General features: G+C 43.1%; 1 protein-coding gene across 4 annotated transcripts; it reads left to right on the forward strand.

Moving 5' to 3' along the window:
• Positions 1-2,876: 2,876 nt before the first annotated feature.
• On the forward strand, positions 2,877-20,719 carry LOC115145852 (E3 ubiquitin-protein ligase ZFP91-like). 4 transcript variants are annotated; one of them, XM_029687409.2, is made up of 13 exons: positions 2,877-3,450; positions 14,771-15,234; positions 15,659-15,690; positions 15,822-15,935; positions 16,150-16,192; positions 16,293-16,397; positions 16,540-16,629; positions 16,802-16,924; positions 17,179-17,229; positions 17,393-17,471; positions 17,727-17,841; positions 18,028-18,127; positions 19,299-20,719. In XM_029687409.2, exons 2-13 carry the CDS (start codon positions 14,837-14,839, stop codon positions 20,380-20,382), a joined length of 2,334 nt encoding a protein of 777 aa, XP_029543269.2. In that variant the 5' UTR covers positions 2,877-3,450; positions 14,771-14,836; the 3' UTR covers positions 20,383-20,719. The 4 variants fall into 4 exon arrangements, with proteins under 4 accessions (XP_029543269.2, XP_029543270.2, XP_064860129.1 ...); XM_029687410.2 differs by having other exon boundaries at positions 14,776-15,234; XM_065004057.1 differs by lacking the exon at positions 2,877-3,450 and adding an exon at positions 14,463-14,599.
• The last annotated feature ends 507 nt before the right edge of the window (positions 20,720-21,226 follow it).

A 21,226-nucleotide genomic window follows, 5' to 3' on the forward strand; every position in this document is an offset into this window, starting at 1 on the left:
TGGGAAATGTAGAAAGGTGAGTCATCCATTCAGCATTCCAACAGGTGCCCTTTGTTGAAAAGCATCATACCGATTTCTCTCTCCCAACCGGTTACCAAAGCCGCATAGTGATAAAGATGGTAGTCAACACCGCAGCCCAGTGGTGTTCTTTGGGAATGAATAAGTCATTTATCCAGCCCTCCAACAGGTGCATGTCGGCTCTCATGTCAGAAGATTTTGGATTGATCTAGAATAGTTTATTTTAAGGGAAACCAATTTTAAGGTTCATTTGGAAGATTCTGATATTATGTTTTATTTTGACCCAACTGATATGGACTCCAATTCAAATTTGATTGTTAATTAACATATTTTTCTTGGAAGATTATTTATTCATAAGATTAAGTTTAAGGTTTTAATTTGTTTAAGGTAGAACTGAAACATTATTTTGAAATGATCAGAAAATGTCAAAACAAAAAAGCAGTACATACCATAAAACGTTTTGACAAATGTAATAGCCCTGTCTAAGTTTATGTACTCTTTCCAGCATATTAACCTTTTTGTATTTTTTGTTATTATCCAGTATATAATTAAATAAATTTAAAAGACTCATTGCAGTCAAAAAACATGATTTCCTCTGTTTTACATTTCCACACTATGAGGTTGGAATAATACTATGAAATTGTGAAAATTATGCTAATTCCCTGTAGTATAAAGCCTGTTTTGGTGAGATGGAGTTTTGGCCTGCCTGGTGATGTCACCAGGTGGTAAATGAGTTAATAGACCAATAAGAAAGAGAGTTCCAAACCCCTCTGCCGATAACAGCTAGTTTTCAGTTTTCCTCCTCCCCACTCAGACCCCTCCCAGACAGTCCTAGAAAAACTCTTTGCTTGAAAAATTGCTCTTCTCTAAGCAGCTATATTTGTTTATTTTTTTACCATTTAAATTGGAAACATCACAGTACTTAATTTTTACACAGAAATGATTTGATATTGAGATCAATTTTTAAAAAACACGGAGAAAATATATGCTAGTGCTTAATTTGAAAATCGGGAGGTCCTGGAACACGTTGGGAGAAAAAAAGTGTCAAACACAATGGTAGCATAGCAGCAGACAGAGTAAACAACCTACTATCTATGAGGGTGAAATGGACAGCACTCTCCAAGGTGCTGATTAAATCCAAGCATTTTAGATATCACTGCAGTATGCCTACATACTTGAATATAGCTGCAGGGCTAACACAAGTCTGACTTTCTTATAGCCTCATTTTCTAGATATCAATGTACAGCAGCATTTTTAGGCGTCACTGCAGAACACCGGCCATATGTATATGCACACATACTCCGCTGTGGGGCTCACAAGATCCACATTTCATATCATTTTCAAGACATCAATGTAGCAGTAGAACAAATATCACAATATCGGAATGTAAAACTTCAAACGAAACAAACCAATGTAGGCTACAGCAGAACACACGTATGAGAATACATAGGCCTATATATGCCTCCTGCCTATGTGATAATATGAAGTTAATTTGGGATTAACTTCACAGTACAGAACATTTTTTCACAGTACAGTAAAAAAAGAAAAAAGAATTGCCAAAGTTTTAAAAACCTCAATGAAACCCACAATGACTCTCCCCATGTCAAGTCTATTTAACTACTGACAGTCAATTTCTTGCTCAAAGCCATGAGCGCCCTGTAGCAGTGACGTTTAGCCTCCTTCTAAGGCTGTTCGGAAGACTCTGGCTGTAGAGTCTATTTTTTTTAATTCATTTTGAGCGTTAACTATAACCTGGGTGTCCTCTCTAGCCTCTTCTACAAGGTTTGCTGCCACCAAATGCGCCTTGTTGCAAAACCTTTTTTCTGAGGGCTCTTCGTTAGTTTCTTTTGTCTGAGGCAGATGATTTTACTGTACATTTCACCCACTTTTTTGCTAGTTGAATCCCTCCAGTCATCTTTTAGACCCAAGCTCCCTACCTTTTTGCTTGCTGCACAGCCCAGCTTGGAATTCTACATGACAAGCCAGGGGTTATACGTTTGCTTGTTCTTGATCTACAAATAGAGCACTTCGTCAGTGGATGAGGCACTGTCCCCCCCCCCTAGCAAAACCAGGTTCCAGGCCTGCTCACTTCATTACACAAAAAAAATTAACTACCATTACTCAAAGGCAAAAAACGAGATATTTTTTTATTTGCAGCTATCCAGGATGACAAATGCCGAAAGCTCCATTTGTCGCCCAGTTTTCCCAGAGGGTAAATTGCAAGTTAGAGTCACAAGGTTTGCACGGCAAAATCAAAAGAACTTAAAGAATTCAATATTTTGTGCAGGGAGGCTGGTCTATTGTTGGTACTGCTGCGCCCACACTACAGATTGCTCTTGGAGGCATTCTATACTTCTTCACTGTACTATCTATATAGTGCCGTTTACAACACAGGTTTGGGAGGAGAGCTTTAAGGTGGCTACAAGCTCCGCTCAGTTGATCTACATGCATGCGTGCGTGCATGTGGGTGGAGTCGTTTTTTTGGGGGGGGGATAGCTGACTCTTTTCGTTGAAGAGGAAGTCCACCGTGTGTAGTGTATATCCACTAGGGGGCTTGGGAAGCCAGAGGAGCTTACCAAGCAAGAGGGACCAAGGCATTATTTTTGACTCCAGCTCGCGACGACATTTGAACTTCCACATTCGGTGTTATGCGCCTGCTAACAAATACTAGCTAGCTACGTGTCAAGCTAGTCAGGTGTTCTATGCTTTACGACACTACTTTTTAGCCACATAAGCAGAAGCAAACATGTCTCTCTGTGAATTGCAATTGCTTGAGCTTGAACAGCCAGAACTGCTCTTAATACTCACGAGGAGAAGAAAAGAAAAAGACGGAGAAAATGGTTCATCCACTAAACACTACGAGAGTGGGCGGTGGAGAATACACATCTCTTGTCCAACCAATGCGAAGCATTGACAAGGGAACACATTGTCACATTTCTTTTGGGTGTCAGTTGCCAAATTTGAAGACCTGCTTCAGCAGCTTGCCCCTCACATCTCGCACAAGAGAACGCACAGCTTGCCCCTCACATCTCGCACAAGAGAACGCACAGCTTGCCCTTAAGTGCTGCAGGACTGTGACCCGCCAGCTTTTGGCGAGCGGAAGCACACAGCAAAGTATCACTGCGAGTTATGAGCTAGGAATCTCCACAGTTTAGGCCATCATCGTGGAAGTGTGCCTGTCCTGAAGGAGGATTTTGTTTGCTTATCCCTCCGCGGCAAAATTGTCTTCGCCGTGGACAACGTGGGCGCATGTGGTCTGGAGGGAAATGCGGGAATCTTCTCATTGAAGCAAGCTCAGCTTCCAAATCATTGCAGGCCAGCTGCCGCTACCAAGGCCTGAGTGCTTGTCGGGGACCCAAACACCGCACCCATATGTCTTTGTGGGAGACGAGGCATTCCCTATGACGGTAAACCTGATTTGACCATATCCAGGTAAGATATGCTAAATGCATGTGACTATACATATGATGTGAAAATTATACCAATGTAGACGTGGTAATTATATGCCTCACATAAGTAATCTGGCATCCCAGTAAGAGGATGGGGGCCTATGTGCAAAGCATAGGCCACACAGTTGTTACGGTGCACATTTGATAGCCTTCGTGTTCCTGTTCAATTCTAAATAGCTCATGTACAAAGCAATACAAGTTTACTGAGTGACTGAACAGTAATATTTTATGCCAAAGTACAACGAACCAGACAAATACATTTGCAGATAGATATTCATTTAGGAAAATAGTGCAATGTGAAACACAATGCAATAAACATGTGAGAAGTGTGAATTAAAGGGGGGAAAAACCCACAAAGTAACGTGAATTAGGAAATAAGTAAATGCAAAAACATGCAAAGAAAGAAAAGAACACAACGCCAGTTTTTAGGGTGAGGCAGAGGGCTCTGTCTCACTCGAGAGTGGACAGAGCGGACACACAGCACTGAACGATGGTCCTGTGAAAGTACATGGCCATGTCCCTGAGAAAAGAGAGACATTGATCAGGAGTAGACGCCATCCAAGGTACCATGACATCATAGCCAACCTTTGCTGGACACTGCTGCTGTTTTTTTTTTAACTCATGCTGCCGTGTCTTTAAGTCATCCACCCACTGCGTAATGTCAGTATCCAAAGGATCCTCAGCCGTCTTCCTCTCCCAGCCATTGGTGGAGGTCGATGGGTTTGCAGGGCAGAGAGCAAGGGTGCGCCTGGACGGTGCGTTGGGTGTCGATGCATTGGGTATTGGTGAGAAAGGGCCTGGGCGTTGGGGAGATGATGAACCAGGCCGGAGAGAGAGCTGATTAACCAAGGGGTGATAAACCATCTGTAGATGGGCCCTCTGGGCTTAGCGCTGTCTCTGGGTTGTCCAACAAACGTACAAGCACTTACCTACAACACTTACAAGCAGATAGCCAATACATGAGAATACATTGCAGGCAATATTAAAACATCTCCATGGGTTCCATTGAGTTAAAATGCTTACGCAAAATAACTGATTTCATAAACAGCTCAATCTAATTAGCACACACACCACAGTGTCTGTTTCCAGATGTTTGAACTAGCCCTTCTAATCATTATGACAACACAGGCACATAATGCTTCCCACGCACAATTTCTCCCATCCGGAAAAGAGCTGGTTTCACATGTTCTAACTACGTCTACTAAACATGAGATCACAAACATAGTACAAAAGGACTCTGCTGCATGACGAGTTACCATACCATATCTGGCATATTGGTGTGTTTCTGACGATGTTTCACGTGATCACAAAGGCAATCCAGTTATTGCACAATCGGTGGGACACACACACACCAGCAGCAGCCTCACTCCTCGTCTCATTCACCCTTTTCAGATTGCGAACATACCGGTCCCAAATTATTCTCCATGTTTCTTTGATACAGTATCAGTATCGATTTTCAAATTTCGTGATATCTCCCTCCAGTTGTTTGTCACACCAGCCTTCGCTTTGGCTCCCCCCTCCTGTCCAGCTCAGGCGTTCGGTGTCCCTGGCCTTCTAGCTGCTGCCGAACCTGCTGCTGGGAAACGTCCTTCACTCATCAACTCCAGACTTGTCATCATTACACACACCTGGTTCCAATCCCCACTCTATCACTGTATATATACTCCCTCTGTCATTTGTCTTTGCCGGTCATTGTAAATGTTACTTGTTTTTCCTGAGAGGAATCTCTCCTACTATTTCCTGGGTACTTTATTATTTTGCATTTTGGGTTTCGTTCCGCTTTTTATAATTATAGTGCTTTAGTAAACTCAGTAGTTCTAAACCTGCGACTGCCTCCTCCTCACTACACTTGTGACACTGTTGTATTTTGCGCGATTCTCCGAATACAACCAAATTGCACGTATCAAATGTCAAAATAAAATCACAAAAAAGGAAGCTTACAAGTAGCAGAAGTGAAGTAGCAGAACGTTGACCTCTTCTGAGTTTATACCAGATGTGATGTAGACACAGGTGCGGGTCTTCCTTTGCAAAACTCATTCAATACTACCCCTCATTCTTCACAAGGAATGATAATTATGTTTATAAATGAAATATAGTCTACTCAAGAAATGTTTAATTGCAGGAGTCATGTCTCAGATTTCAGGTAGAAAAAAAACATTGGATGATGTAGCTGTGGTACGCTCCCTGTTTGTGTATTCTCTGTAGACCTCTTCAGGCTTCAGACAACCCATCTAATCCACAGCAGGAACGTGCATATATGGGCATTGACTGCCGTATTGGAATGCAGCCTTGGCGCAGGAACTCCATATATAGGCATAGACTTTCATTTTGGAATGTGGCACTGGAGCAGGAACTCCATATATGGCCCCAGACACCAATATTGGAATGCGGCCAATTAGTAAGGTATTCCATATATGGACATAGAGCCGTGGAACGCTTTCAACACCTTGTAGAGTGCATGCCCCTATAAATTGAGACTGTTCTGGGGGCAAATGAGGTGTTCCTAATGTTTGGTGTACTCAGCAAGCACATCAATCTTGAAAAATGAATTGTTACTAAACCTCGGCCATGACTTGCTTTAAATAGTGCTATCCAACTGCTGACACGAACGTAGTTAATCACAATACTCTGACTGGGACTCAAACCCTGGTACCTGTGACTGTCATTCTAAAACCATTCCCAAAAGGCTAAAAACTCTTGAAGTTGCTAGGTGTTGTAGGAATGTTGTTTAGCATGTTTACAACAGGTTCAACTTGTATTTTTATTTATTTTTTATTCGCTGGCTCGCAATGTTATCAATAACAATGAAGACAATGATAATCCCACTTATGACGATAAAAGCGTAATTGCTTTCAAAACATCAACATAACAAACTCTCGTCTCCAGTCCAGACCCCATCTTGAATAATAGGTCTGACAGATTTCCTGAACACGTGACAGTAAGCGGCCAACTTCCCTGTTCTGTGAACATCATAAGGCAAACAGTGGTGAACAACACCCAGAACTACACAAAGCCCGAATTATCCAGCCCGAAAACCCCAGAGGCACATCCTCCAAAAGCATCTCAGAACCACTTGCATCCTGTTTAGCCACCTTGCTGGGGAAAACGAAAGTTTCCCCAAAGAGGTACCACTCCCTTCCTCCTCCACCCACCACCCCATTGGCTTCACCCTGTAGGTGCATACCTCAGTGCACACAGGAAGAGTTTGATCAGAAGAGACAAACCGACACCGAGGCTCGGTGCAGATGTCAAAGCCATGTCCCGAAAGGTCGAAATTCTTCTACAACAAAAGGAGTTCTGAAAGGTCTCTAAAAAAATGTTAGAAAGGCTGCGCAAACACGACATAGCGTGTGACCTGAAATGAAAACATCTATTTGATTCACAGTCATTCCGTCCTGTTTCCTCATCTCAAGTGGTTATACTTGTATTGGAGCCAGGATGACATTTGTCTCGTGATGTAAACATGGTTGCCTTTTCATTTGTTTTCTTTCACATTTTCTATTGTTTTTCAAATACACATCCCTAAAATGAATGGACTCTGTTTAATGTGATTTTCTCTGCATAGTAAAATACAGATTGGAGCTGTGCAAACACATGATGTAGCAGGTAACCTGAGAATGAAACAACATTTGTTTTATTAACAGTCATTCATCCTGTTTTCTTATCTCAAGTGGTTATAATTGTATTGTCAGGTACGGTGGCAGTGCCACCTGCTACCAGTGTTGCCAAGAAACCAGGTAGCCTAAGCTACTGTATGTATCAAAGAGATCAAAAACTATGTTTTAAATCCTTTTAGTCAAATTACATAAAATGTAGAGGCTGAGAGAGAGAGAAAGAGAGAGAGAGAGAGAGAGAAAACGCATTTGCTACATAAGACACAAATGACCGGTGAACTGATGTGGTTCTAGCCCTCTCTTTAAAGAGCAGGTTAGAACCACATCAGTTAAAGAGAGAGTTAGAACCACATCAGTTAAAGAGAGGGTTAGAACCACATCAGTTAAAGAGAGAGTTAGAACCACATCAGTTAAAGAGAGGGTTAAAACCACATCAGTTAAAGAGAGGGTTAGAACAACATCAGTTAAAGAGACGGTTAGAACAATATCAGTTAAAGAGCGTGTTAGAATCACATCAGTTAAAGAGAAGGTTAGAACCAAATCAGTTAAAGACAGGGTTAGAACCAAATCAGTTAAAGAGAGGGTTAGAACCAAATCAGTTAAAGAGCGGGTTAGAATCACATCATTTAAAGAGAGGGTTAGAATCACATCAGTTAAAGAGAAGGTTAGAACCACATCAGTTAAAGACAGGGTTAGAACCACATCAGTTAAAGACAGGGTTAGAACGACATCAGTTAAAGAGAGGGTTAGAACGACATCAGTTAAAGAGAGGGTTAGAACCACATCAGTTAAAGAGAAGGTTAGAATCACATCAGTTAAAGAGAAGGTTAGAATCACATCAGTTAAAGAGAGGGTTAGAATCACATCAGTTAAAGAGAGGGTTAGAACCACATCAGTTAAATAGCAGATTAGAACCACATCAGTTAAAGAGAGGGTTAGAACCACATCAGTTAAAGAGAGGGTTAGAACCACATCAGTTAAAGAGAGGGTTAAAACCACATCTGACTGGGGACCGTCGCCGGAGACCCCGGACTGTGGCCCGTCACCGGAGACCCTGGACTGTGGCCCGTCTTTGGAGGTTCTGGACTGTGAAACGTAGCCGGAAGCTCTGGACTGGGAACTGTCGCCGGAAGCTTTGGACTGGGAACTGTCGCCGGAAGCTCTGGACTGGGAACTGTCTCCGGAAGATCTGGACTGGGAACGGTCTCCGGAAGATCTGGACTTGGAACAGTCGCCGGAAGCTCTGGACTGTGTAGGTGCACTGGAAGCCTGGTGCATGGGACCGGTACAGGTAGCATCGGGCTGAAGATATGCACCTCAGTGCGAGTGCGGGGAGGAGGCACATGACTGAGAGACGCACTGGAGGCCTGGTGTGTGGTACCGGTACAGTTGGCACCGGGCTGAAGACACGCACCTCAGGGCGAGTGCAGGGAGCAGGCACAGGACGTACTGGACTGTGGAGGCACACTGGAGATCTGGAGCATAGAGCTGGCACAATGCGTCCTGGCTGGATGCTCACTTGAGCCCGGCAAGTGTGGGGCGCTGGCACAGGACGCATTGGGCTGTGCAGACGCACCGGAGACACAGTGTGCAGAGCCGGCGCAGGATATCCTGGTCCAAGGAGGTGTATTGGAGACCAGGAGTGCTGAGCTGGCACCCTCCGTCCTGGCTGGATGCCCATTCTAGCCCGGCAAATGCGTGGAGCTGGAATAGAGCGCACCGGGCTATGAATGCGAACCGGAGACACCGTGCACATAACTGCGTAACACAATGTCTGACCAGTCACACGCTCCCCACGGTAAGCTGGCTCAGGTCTAACCCCTGACTCTGACAATCTCCCCGTGTTCCCCCCCAAAACATTTTGGGGGGAGCTGCCTATCGGGCTACCGTGCTAGCCGTGTCCCCTCGTTTCATCGCCGTTTTCTCCATCTGCTTCCATGGCAGGGTCTTGTCCCCTGCCATTACCTCCTCCCAGGTCCAGGATGTCCTCCACTCATCTTTCTCCCGGGCCCAGGATGTTCACTTACCTTGAAAACGCTGCGTCTTTTTGTGGTGGGATCTTCTGTCACGTTCGTTATAAGGATCGGACCAAGGCACAGCGTGGTATACGTACATTCTTATTTATTTTAAGAAGGAACACTGAACAAAATGACAAAACGAACCGTGATGCTATACAAACGAGTGCTGACAGGCAACTACACATAGAGAAGATCCCACAAACACCAAAGGGAAATGGCTACCTAAATATGATCCCCAATCAGAGATAACGATAAACAGCTGCCTCTGATTGGGAACCATATCAGGCCACCACAGACATACAAATCACCTAGACCTACAAAAACTCTATACATACAAAAAAACCTAGACAATACAAAAACTAGCGTATCCACCCTAGTCACGCCCTGACCTAACCAAAATATAAAGAAAACAGAGATATCTAAGTTCAGGGTGTGACAGTTAGGCTTTGGATGGTGTATCAATAAACCCAGACACTACAACTATACATGAGTCCTTTCTTACTCAGTTGCTGGAGATTAAGGAAACTGCTCAGGGATTTCAACATGAGGCCAAATGTGATTTTAAAACAGTTACCAAGTTTAATAGTTTTGATATGAGAAAACGGAGAATGGGTCAACAACATTGTAGATGTTCCACAATACTAACGTAAATGACAGAGTGAAAAGAAGGAAGCCTGTACAGAATACACATATTCTAAAAGATGCATCCTGTTTGCAACAAGGAACTTATGTAATACTGGAAAGAATGTGGGAAAGAAATGAACTTTTTGTGGCAAACAGGTTGGGGCAAATCCAATACAACACATCACTGAGTACCATTCTTCATATTTTCACACGTGGTTATGGCTGCATCATGTTGTGGGTATGCTTGTCATCGGCAAGGACTAGGGAGTTTTTTTTAGGATAAAAGAAATGGAATACAATTAAGCACAGGCAAAATCCAACAGACACAGGGATATTTCAAATGAACATCTGAAGACAGTTATACTTAGTTAAAATAAGAATTATAGTCTTGAAATGCAGAACATTTATGAAGTAACAATTCATTGTTTATATTTCCTTATTATTTGTGTAAGAAGTTTATTACTTTTTCAATTATTCATTATTCACCTTTCAGCAGGATAATAACCAAATCTACACTGGATTTGCTTACCAAGACGACATTTAACGTTCCTGAGTGGCCTAGTTTCAGTATTGACATAAATCGGCTTGAAAATCTATGGCAAGACAATAAAATCGTTTTCTAACAAATATCAACAACAAACATGAAAGAGCTTGAAGTATTTTTTAAAGAATTATGGGGGCAAATATTGTACAATCCAGGTGTGCAAAGCTCTTTGAGACTTACCCCCAAAAGACTGTAATCGCTGCCAAAGGTGTTTTTCTAACATGTATTATCTCGAGGGGTGAATACTTATCTAATCAAAATATACTAGCGTTTTATTTTTCAAATATTATAATCTTTCTTCCACTTTGGCATTACAGAAAATGACAATTGAATCAAATTTACTCCCACTTTGTAACACAACAAAATGTGGAAAAAGACAATAACTGTCTGTGTACATAGTCCCAAATTTAGCAACAAGAAACAGGAATAATGGAATAAAGACATTGTTGAAAACTGAGTCATGTACATCACCCTGTAGTGCATTTAAGTAAATCAGGATTAGATATTGTCTCTTTTAGTACATCAATTTGGAGATTTAATTGAACTTAACCAAACCCCTACACACAGGGGAAGATTGACAATGGGGCAATGGGGCAAATGCCAGATCGGCTGGACAATTTCTTTGTCACACACAAAATATATTTTTATATAAAAATAAAATGATACAAAATTTGACATTTGTTAAGATGCATTTTGTAAAGATTTTTTTTGCCATTTTTATTTTATACTAATCTATAATGAACCTTTGCCTGATCCGTCGGCAACGTCCGGCCCCCTTATCAAGATGGGCTGGCACGGGTTCTTCTGATAGTTTGTATGACCTCAGCCTCACGTTCAAAGTCAAACATCAGCAAAGAAACCTGCTCTGACTCTGTCATCAGTTAGACAGCCAAGATCATTAAAAACGGAAAGGGTGCTTATTAACGTAGAAAGAGCATATTCTACATTGTCACCTCACTCAAAACGTCCTCTTTTTTGGGAGGCTAAAACCATGATTTGGTCAAACAGTAAAGTGAAATATCCTCATGATTCCGGTAATGAAAGTGTCTGCCCTGCCTAATGTGCCTGTGCCCTTGCTGGGGGCTGCTGCTATGATGACGTAGCCACTCTCCTCTCTCCCTATGCGCTCGAGAGAAAAATGCGTTCTGATCATATAACATTTAAAAATGCAATTGCAGGAAATTCTGGAGTCCTATTTTGACAGTAAAATATAGCAACTATAGTGTAATTGTCAACAAAATGCATCACAAATTCAATCACTGAATTAAGTTGCACATCAAAATATCTTGAATCATGCATTCCTGCTTGGACATGTTAGATGAAAACATATTTCTTGAATCAGTAGTCTATTTATTATAGTTCTTAATAAAGCACTATGAATGACTTTATAAGATGATTCCAAATCATGATTTGGGTCCAACCAAATCATGGCCTGGTGCCACCAACTGTAAAAGTCAGTGGCACCAGGGGGAAATGTTAGTCTTGAGCCCTGTAATAATAATTAAAAATTAAGGTCAATGTGGTCTCAGGCCAATTCGTAATATTATGTGTGTAAATCTGTGACAGTACGGCCCCCCAAGCCTACATATAGTGAGACAGAGGGTCGCCGTTTAGTTAGCTCGGATGCTTTCTCCAGTGAGATAGTATTAGCCACTTGCGAATTGAAGGAAAGTTGGCAGGTGCACAGTGCACTGTTCGGATGCTGGAATTTTGGGGATAAACATGAAGTGATTTGTTTGACAAATCAGATGAAAACATCATGTTTGGTTGTGTTAATGGCACACTCAAATGTAATACCTTTTTAGTCAAATTACATGTATTTACTATAAAACCCATTAAAAAGATGTAGATGGGGGGGCCTCAGACTGGCCTCTGCCTGGGGTCATTATGTCCGTCCCTGTTGAAGAGGGCAGTCCATAATTGCAGATGAAGGATATCAAGGATCTGAAAATATAATTTATGTAAGAATGGTCTAAGATCCCTCCCAATGTGTTCTTCAATCTCATAAACCATTTTAAAGTTGGCGGTGTGTGTAGTGATGTGGGCTGGTGTGGATAAACTACCAGGGCCAAATTCTTGTCCAGGTCAGCCCGTGCCCAAGCACATTAAGAGGCTGGAGGCAGCACAGAATCAGCAGCATGTAGCGTGCCACTCCAAAAATTCTATATTGTATTGACGTGCCACCAAGTGGCTGTGAAATGTAGAAAGGTGAGTCCTCCATTCAGCATTCCAACAGGTGCCCTTTGTTGAAAAGCATCATACCGATTTCTCTCTCCCGACTGGTTACCAAAGCCGCATAGTGATAAAGATGGTAGTCAACACCGCAGCCCAGTGGTGCTATTAAGTCCTTTATCTAACACTCCAACAGGTGCATGTCAGCTCTCATGTCAGAAGATTTTGGATTGATTTAGAATAGTTTATTTTAAGGGAAACCACTTTTAATGTTTCTATGGAAAATACTGACATGTTTTATTTTGACCCCAACTGATATGGACCCCGATTCAATTGTTAATTTACTTATTTTTCTAGGAAGATTATTCAGAAGATGAAGTGGGTGGAGAACAAACCGCTTTTTAAGATGTTTAAGGTGGAACTGAAACATTATTTTGAAATGATCAGAAAATGTATAAACTAAAATGCAGTACATACCAAACATTTTGACAAATGTACATTTTCTTTTGACGTATAATACCTGTCTATGTTGAGTTTATGTACTCCTCTCAGTATATTTCAATGTTTTTATTTTTTGTTCATGTTTAATATATAATTAAATAAATACATTTAATGTGAAAGTCCATTTTAAAGATCCAGTGCAGTCAAAAACGTGATTTGTACTTTATTTGTATTGCAACAATAATACACATCAATACAGGGACATTCCTGTAAATACAATGAAAAAATCTATAAAATTGAACAGGCAAACCTGGTGGGGTTGAGTTTGGGCCTGCCTGGTGATGTCACCAGGTGGTAAATTAATGAATAGACCAATAAGAAAGAGAGTTCCAAACCCCTCTGCCAATAACAGCTAGTTTTCTTTTTTCCCCTCCACACTCAGACCACTTCCAGATAGTCCTAGCAACCTTTTTGCCAGAGAAATCACTCTTTGCTAAGAAGCTATTTTTGTTAATTTTTTACCATTTTAATTGAAACGATCATAGTACTTAATTGTTACCCAGAAATGATTTGATATTGAGATAAAAACGTCTGCATATGACCTTTAAACAAGAAAATGTTACATCACTGGACTGAGAATGACATATGTCATTAGAGATGAAGCCAGCATAAAGGCTTTATAATTCACTGTATTAAAGTGTAATACACGTTGTATAAATGAACCCTTTTTCGACTGATAAATTACAAAGATGTATATGAACAATCTGTCAAAAGAAATATATGTACAACAAGCAAATGTACCAAAGAAAGATGTTTTTATTGGAATACTGTACTACAAAATGAATGAAAGTGAATGGGCTGAGAGGGTGTAGGCCAGGTAGTTGCGGTCAGCCAGGTCACCAGTGATACAAGTCACTAGGGAGATTACCTGGAAACTAGCCACTAGGGTCAACAGTGAGCATCCGCCTCTGATTCCAAAGGTTGCAAGTCTGAATCCAGCAATATAAAGTTGTTTGATATGTTTGTTTTAAGTCTTTAACCCTTCCTTAACCATTCAGAGTTAATGCCTAAACTGTTATATGTTTGAGAAACATGGATGAACGTCTAATTCTGACGTAAGACTGTGAGAGATTGTTGGTAGTGGCTTCCGGACAGCGCCCCCTGTCTGCTACCCACTCATTTTAGAAAAGTCGTTCCACTTAAGGCTACACAGCCATCTAGTGGCGAAAAAACGTGAAAAACATACAATAATAAAACATGGTATCATTTACAAAGAAAGGACTGGATAACACAATGTACTTTTCTTACATTCACTGTACTGTGTGTTAGACTTTACACTCAAAATAAAATCAGATAAAATAGCATATATGATGTTTGCACTCAGCCTACATTTCCCATGACTAGGAAGGCTGTCTGTGCGTGCGGACTCTTTGCACAGCTCCTGCTGTCCGATTTCACAGATCTGTAAACACTCGGGATGGGACCAACACGTGCTCTGTGGTCTGTATATATAGGTTTTGGGGTGATGATGCTGCGAACGTGTGCAACTGCTGAACAATATGTTGCTTATGCATTTAACCTTGGTTTTATTTTGGCTTAAAGGAGACGCAACAAAGTGGTAACGCGACATGGCCCGTGCAAATAGTTAGGTTTACTATAGCTTTAAGAATGCAAAATCGTGTCTGGTTCTTTAAAAATGGATATTGGTTTATTATTATAGTAAGAATTAAGAAAGTTTTTTATTTATTATTATTGATCAATAAATTAATGCTTATAATTTGCGGACAAGGCCCGAATTCTGTGAATTATGTCACAGTCGGATTACGGCCTTTAGCTAGCAATCCAAGCGTTTGATCGATGTATCAAATGTAATACTTTTTTTCCTGTCAGTACAGTATCAGAGAAAGTCATAGATACGATCCCGGGCAAAAGGGTAGGAACCAGGAACACGCGGTGATGGAGCCGCAAATCGGCGATAACAATAAAAGGGAAGAGCCCGAAGACGACAAGGCCACGGTCCAATCCCCGACCTCGAGTGCAGCGGTCACCCCGCGCAGGACTTCGAGAGACCGCGGAGTCGGCCGGAAGAAGGGGTTTTCTCCTTCGCCGTGTACGAATGGAGCAACACCAGGCACTCCGAGTTCTGGACGAGTGTTACGAGACCGGTCTACACGAACGGTACCAGCTTGGTTGCAGAGCGAGAAGAGTGACGATGCAGAAGAATCGTGCCCCGACAAAGCCGTAAACCGCCGGAGGAAGGCTGCTTGTCCACGACCCAGGAAAAATGCCTCCTCCGCAGCTCCAACAGAGAGTACAGAAGAGGTCGGGAATGACGACAGTAGTCAAGCTCATGAGTACGTTCGTATACGCCTTTAGTACACCATACATTGCAATATAGCCGTGTCCTCTGCAATACACGTAACATCTTTAAATGCCTGTGAAATTGTTAGCCAGCAAAGTTTGCTTATCAACATTTTAATGCCATAAAACCGGTTGAATGCATTGTTGCTAATTGTATTCTCTGAAATGTACGTATTCCAGCACAGTTCCTTTTTATATAAGGGACGAGGAATAGGGAGGGGTAATACCTGGTTTTAATGTCTAATGTACTTTACCTGTTCTCTCCTAATTCCTGGTGCGAGCGGTTTTTGTCAAATTGTGACCTGTATGTAGCAGTCTTGAACCACATCAACTCAATGATGATGTCACATTGCACATAGCTAGATTAACAGAGTTTGCAGAGAAGTTCACTATTTTGATAACTATCTTTCTCTGCAGCTCAGGGGACCCAAAGAAACCCACTGTTCAAGGTAGGTGACCACCCTCATACATTGCTTGATAAAACTAGACAGACATGTGTCTACAGTAACAAACAAATAAGACTTGTTTGCAGTGTTCTAATTCAAGGTGTGTATGATGGCACTCACTTTTCCCCTTCCAGCCCCCCCTTACTCACAGAATGCTCAGGCGCGTGCCAAGGCCCCTTCTGCCCGGGGTACAAGGGGGTCCGCCAAACCTGTGTGCAAGAGTGAGCCTGGCACCGACACCCCAACCGGTAGGCACACCAACCAGCTAAATTGTGTTTGAGATTAAACTGGGTGGGGCTAACAAGGTCTTGGGTTGCATGGACACCTGGGGTTCGATTTGTGGTCGGTTACCTCTATTCTGTGGGGGTTGGGCCGTTCCCGAGACAGAGAGGAATGTGGGATCCTGAAAAGCCCAATTAAATTGTAATTGTTGTATTGGCATTATGTGATTTATTTTTCCAGTGGTGGTGGAGGCAAAGGTAGTCGAAAAGAAGACAGTTGGGACGTGAGTATTCACACACATTCTTACTCAGTGTGTGTGTGTGAGAGGGGCTTGGGGCTGTCTCTCTGTGCTACCGTAGTAACACTGCCTCCTCTCGCCTCAGTGAGAAAAAAGAGGAGAATGAGGAAGATGTTCTCTTGGGAGGAGAATATGAGCCTCCTTTCCAAGATGACCCGAAAGACCTCAGCTTCCAGCCACGGTCACAGAGGTAATGTTGGCGAGACAGCAGTGTGTGTTGATCAGAATAGGCAATAAGCAATGGTCCACAAATGTTTAGCTAGTGGAGGTGTGGTAGGATTATTGTGTGTGTGTGTGTAAGGCTATGAGTTTGAGCACTGTGGTTGTTGCAGTGGGGAGGAGGTAATCAGCAGTGACGATGACATTCCCTTCAGAGATGACCTCAACGACCAGAGCTACAACCCAGAGGCTGAGACTACTAGGTGTGTGTGTATATGTGTCTGTCGTAATGCATTCCATTTGTGAGTGTGTGTATGTCAGCTTCAATGAATTATTCCCTTTTTGTGAATAGGGGTGTGTGTGCGTGCATATAAATGTTCGTTTTACCCATGTGACCTGTCTGTTGACCTTCCAAATGGATCCTCCGTCTCTCAGGGATGTCCCCAAACCGCGGCGCAAACCCCCTCCGAGACAGAAAGAGAAGGAGCCAGGAATCAAGATAGAGGGCACAGATGTGAAGCTGGAGAATGAGTTCGGAGAGGGGGATGTGCCCAGAAAGTAAGCCCCCCCCAACCTTCTCCCAAAGTGTGTACTTTCACTCTCCCCATCATGTATTTAAAAGCTTTGGATGTGGCTGGTGTTTCCACCATTGTTAAATCCATAACGGAGAGTGTGCAATTTCAGACTTTAAAGGAAGGGTGTGCAAGGGCAGACTTCTTTCACGTTAATGGACATTTTGGTTTGGTCTCTTGATTTAACTACTTGCTTGAATAGAGTTCTCCAACTTCTTTTATTCTCTCCATTTCCCTCAGGAGAGGCAGGAGAAGGAAAGATGATAAAAGTCCCCGGCTCCCAAAAAGAAGGTAAAGTTGACATTGCTGTTCAACTGCAACAATACGCTTTATATATATATCTTTTTTTTACAGTCAACTAACAAAACATTAGTGAAATCATATGTATAAAAGCCAAACCCTCACCTCTGACATACATGATGATTGACAATTCTGTCATGTCCCGCCCCCACAGAAAGAAGCCCCCGGTGCAGTACGTGCGTTGTGAGATGGAGGGGTGTGGCACAGTCCTGGCTCACCCTCGCTACCTGCAGGTCTGCCATAGCAACTGTAGTGGTCGCCATGGCGACGATTAAGCACCCAAGCTATTCTAAGATTGCGTTGTGCATGTACAGGGTTGGGGTCGATTTTAAATTCAGAATTTTTTTCAATGCATGCAATTGAATTTCAATTTCACTTCCTGAATTGGGTGTGGAAATGGAATTGACCCCAACACTGGTGAATAGTATTTAGCTTTTTTTCCTCCATCCTTCATCTCTCTCGGACTCTCTTTTTCCTGTAATTCCCAGCACCATATTAAGTACCAGCACCTGTTGAAGAAGAAGTTTGTATGTCCTCACCCATCCTGTGGAAGACTCTTCAGGCTGCAGAAACAGCTACTTCGCCATGCCAAGCACCACACAGGTAAACACACACGGAGAGATCCACATACACCCACACTGAATACTATGTCTCACTATCCTCACTTAACATTTACATTCACACACAGGTACATTTATATATATATATACAATCACACATAACCAGCGCTTGACCTGTCATTGTTTTCTGTGTTGAGCTACTGCTAACTCACTCTGTTCCCTCTCTCAGACCAGAGGGACTACATCTGCGAGTTCTGCGCCCGCGCCTTCAAGAGCTCCCACAATCTGGCCGTGCACCGCATGATCCACACCGGAGAGAAACCACTGCAGTGAGTTTCCATCTCCAACCTCATTTACTTGGTTGTTCATTAATTCCATTTATTTACAGTTGAAGTTTACATACACCTTAGCCAAATACATTTAAACAAAGTTTTTCACAATTCCTGACATTTAATCTTAGTAAAAATTCCCTGTCTTAGGTCAGTTAGGATCACCATTTTATTTAAGAATGTGAAATGGAGAATAATAGTAGAATGATTTATTTCAGCTTTTATTTCATCACATTCCCAGTGGGTCAGACATTTACATGCTACCAAATACTAATTGGGTGTATTGCCTTTAAATTGTTTAATTTTGGTCAAACGTTTCGGGTAGCCTCCCACAATAAGATGGTTGAATTCCGGCCCATTCCTCCTGACAGAGCCGGTGTAACTGAGTCAGGTTTGTAGGCCTCCTACAAATGCTTTTTCAGTTTTGCTCACAAATTTTCTATAGGATTAAGGTCAGGGCTTTGTGATGGACACTACCATACCTTGACTTTGTTGTCCTTTAGCCATTTTGCCACAACTTTGGAAGTATGCTTGGGGTCATTGTCCATTTGGAAGACCCATTTGCAACCAAGCTTTAACTTCCTGACTGATATCTTGAGATGTTGCTTCAGTATATACACATCATTTTCCTCCTCATGATGCCATCTATTGTGTGAAGTGCACCAGTCCTTCCTGTAGCAAAGCACCCCCACAACATGAGGCTGGTGATCTTTGGCTTGCAAGCCTCCCCCTTTTCCTCCAAACATAACGATGGTCATTATGGTCAAACAGTTCTATTTTAGTTTCATCAGACCAGAGGACATCATTTTCTGGCATTTTCCAAGCTGTTTAGAGGCACAGTCTACTTAGTGTATGTAAACTTCTGACCCACTGGAATTGTGATTAAGAGAAGTAATCGGTCAGTAAACAATTGTAAAAATGACTTGTGTCATGCACAAAGTAGATGTGCTAACAGACTTGCCAAAACTATAGTTTGAACAAGACATTTTTAGAGTGGTTGAAACACTTAGGTTGGAGTCATTTAAACTAGTTTATGTAAACTTCTGACTTCAGCTGTAAATGTTGCACCTGTCTGCACCTGCACCTCATCTGACCCCCTGAATGTACCCTCCTCCTTTTCTCTCTTACATTCTACTTCACTCTCCCTCTTTCTCTCCCTCACTTCCTGTAGATGTGAGATCTGCGGCTTCACCTGTCGCCAGAAGGCCTCCCTCAACTGGCACATGAAGAAGCACGACGCTGATGCCACCTACCAGTTCTCCTGCTCCATCTGTAACAAGAAGTTTGAGAAGAAGGACAGTGTGGTGGCCCACAAGGCCAAGAGCCACCCGGAGGTGCTCATCGCCGAGGCCCTGGCGGCCAACGCCGGGGCCCTCATTACTACCCCCGCCTCCCTGCTGGAGGCCTCTGGAATGGGTTCTGTCGGGAACCAGGGGGAGCTGGTACGACTGGAGCCCGCCCAGCAGATGACTCAAGTGGGGCAACAGGTGGCTCCGCTGGGGCAGGTGACCCAAGTGGGCGAACAAGTGACCCACATGGGGCAACAGGTAGCTCAGATGAGTCAGGTCAGCCACCAGGTGGTAGTAGTGAGTCAGGACCAGGGCCTCCATGCCATGCAGATGCCCCTAACCATCGCCCTGTCTCCCATCGACCCCCCGTCGCCCTCAGAGACCCAGCAGCAACCCCACCACACCCTCCAGCTCCAGATGCCCCTTCATTTTGTTCAGCAGCATCAGCAGCAGTCGCAGCAGCAGCAGGCCCAGATCCAGCAATTGGCCCTTCATTCCAGCTCGGTGGTAACCCAGCAGCATCAGCCCCACCAGCTCCAGCAAATGACCCTGCAGTCTTATCAGCAGAATCAGCAGCCGCAGATTCTCCACATGACCTTCCAGAACGTCGACGGGTCACAGACCCATCTCCAGCACATACCCCTGTTAGCCACCCCCCAGCAACTCCAAACCCTCCAGAGTAGCTCCCATATTTCTACTGCCAACCTCCCTCTCATGGCCCAGGTCCAACCACAACCTCAGGACATTCAGCTTCAGGACCCAACCACTGTGGGTTGTAGCGAAAGCTACACTCTGGACGATTCTGTTCCCTCTGCCTCCTCTCCTTCCCCTAACACCCTTCAACAGTGTGAGACTGTAGGGGGGGGAGAGGTAGTTTGGGAAGGGGGCGGAGAGGGAGATGGAGTAGAAGAGGGGGATGTCTTGACTGATGCCACAGAAGTACACATGCAACATGTACTTATCTAGACTAGTCTGCGTGGGTGGGGGGGAGACTAGTCTGGATATTCAAACTGAATTCAGCTCTGTTTCACTGTACTATCACTAATTAGGAAAGTGAAATAACATGATTCAGTCCGGATTTAGGTTAGGGGAAACTGCGAACGATGTGGAAAGACCGTAATTAAGGGAGAGGTCTAGCTATGTCCCTCCTAATGTATTGTGGCATCATTTGAAATATATAGGATCACAGAAATATGTATTTATAGTCACTTTTGGTAGCTTTTTAGATCTACCCGCATCAGGGCAGTTGTGTGTGAGTTGTTGCCTTTGTACATAAAGTGATGTAGCCATCTATACCCATCAACTGGCCTTCTGTGTTTGTGTGTTAGATTAGTGTTTTCATCAGGGGCTGGTGGGAGGAGCTATAGGAGGATGGGCTTATTCAAATCAAATGTATTTATATAGCCCTTCTTACATCAGCTGATATCTCAAAGTGCTGTACAGAAACCCAGCCTAAAACAGCAAGCAATGCAGATGTAGAAGCACGGTGGCTAGGACAAACTCCCTAGAAAGGCAGGAACCTAGGAAGAAACCAGGCTATGAGGGGGGGCCAGTCCTCTTCTGCCTGGGCTGGGTGGAGATTATAACAGAACATGGCCAAGATGTTCAAATGTTCATAAATGACCAGCATGGTCAAATAATAATAATCAGTGGTTGTTGAGGGTGCAACAGGTCAGCACCTCAGGAGTAAATGTCAGTTGCCTTTTCATAGCCGATCATTCAGAGTATCTCTACCGCACCTGCTGTGTCTAGAGAGTTGAAAACAACAGGTCTGGGACAGGTAGCACGTCCGGTGAACAGGTCAGGGTTC

Source organism: Oncorhynchus nerka, linkage group LG18 (genome assembly GCF_034236695.1).
Source record: "Oncorhynchus nerka isolate Pitt River linkage group LG18, Oner_Uvic_2.0, whole genome shotgun sequence".
Classification (NCBI taxonomy): Eukaryota; Metazoa; Chordata; class Actinopteri; order Salmoniformes; family Salmonidae; genus Oncorhynchus; species Oncorhynchus nerka.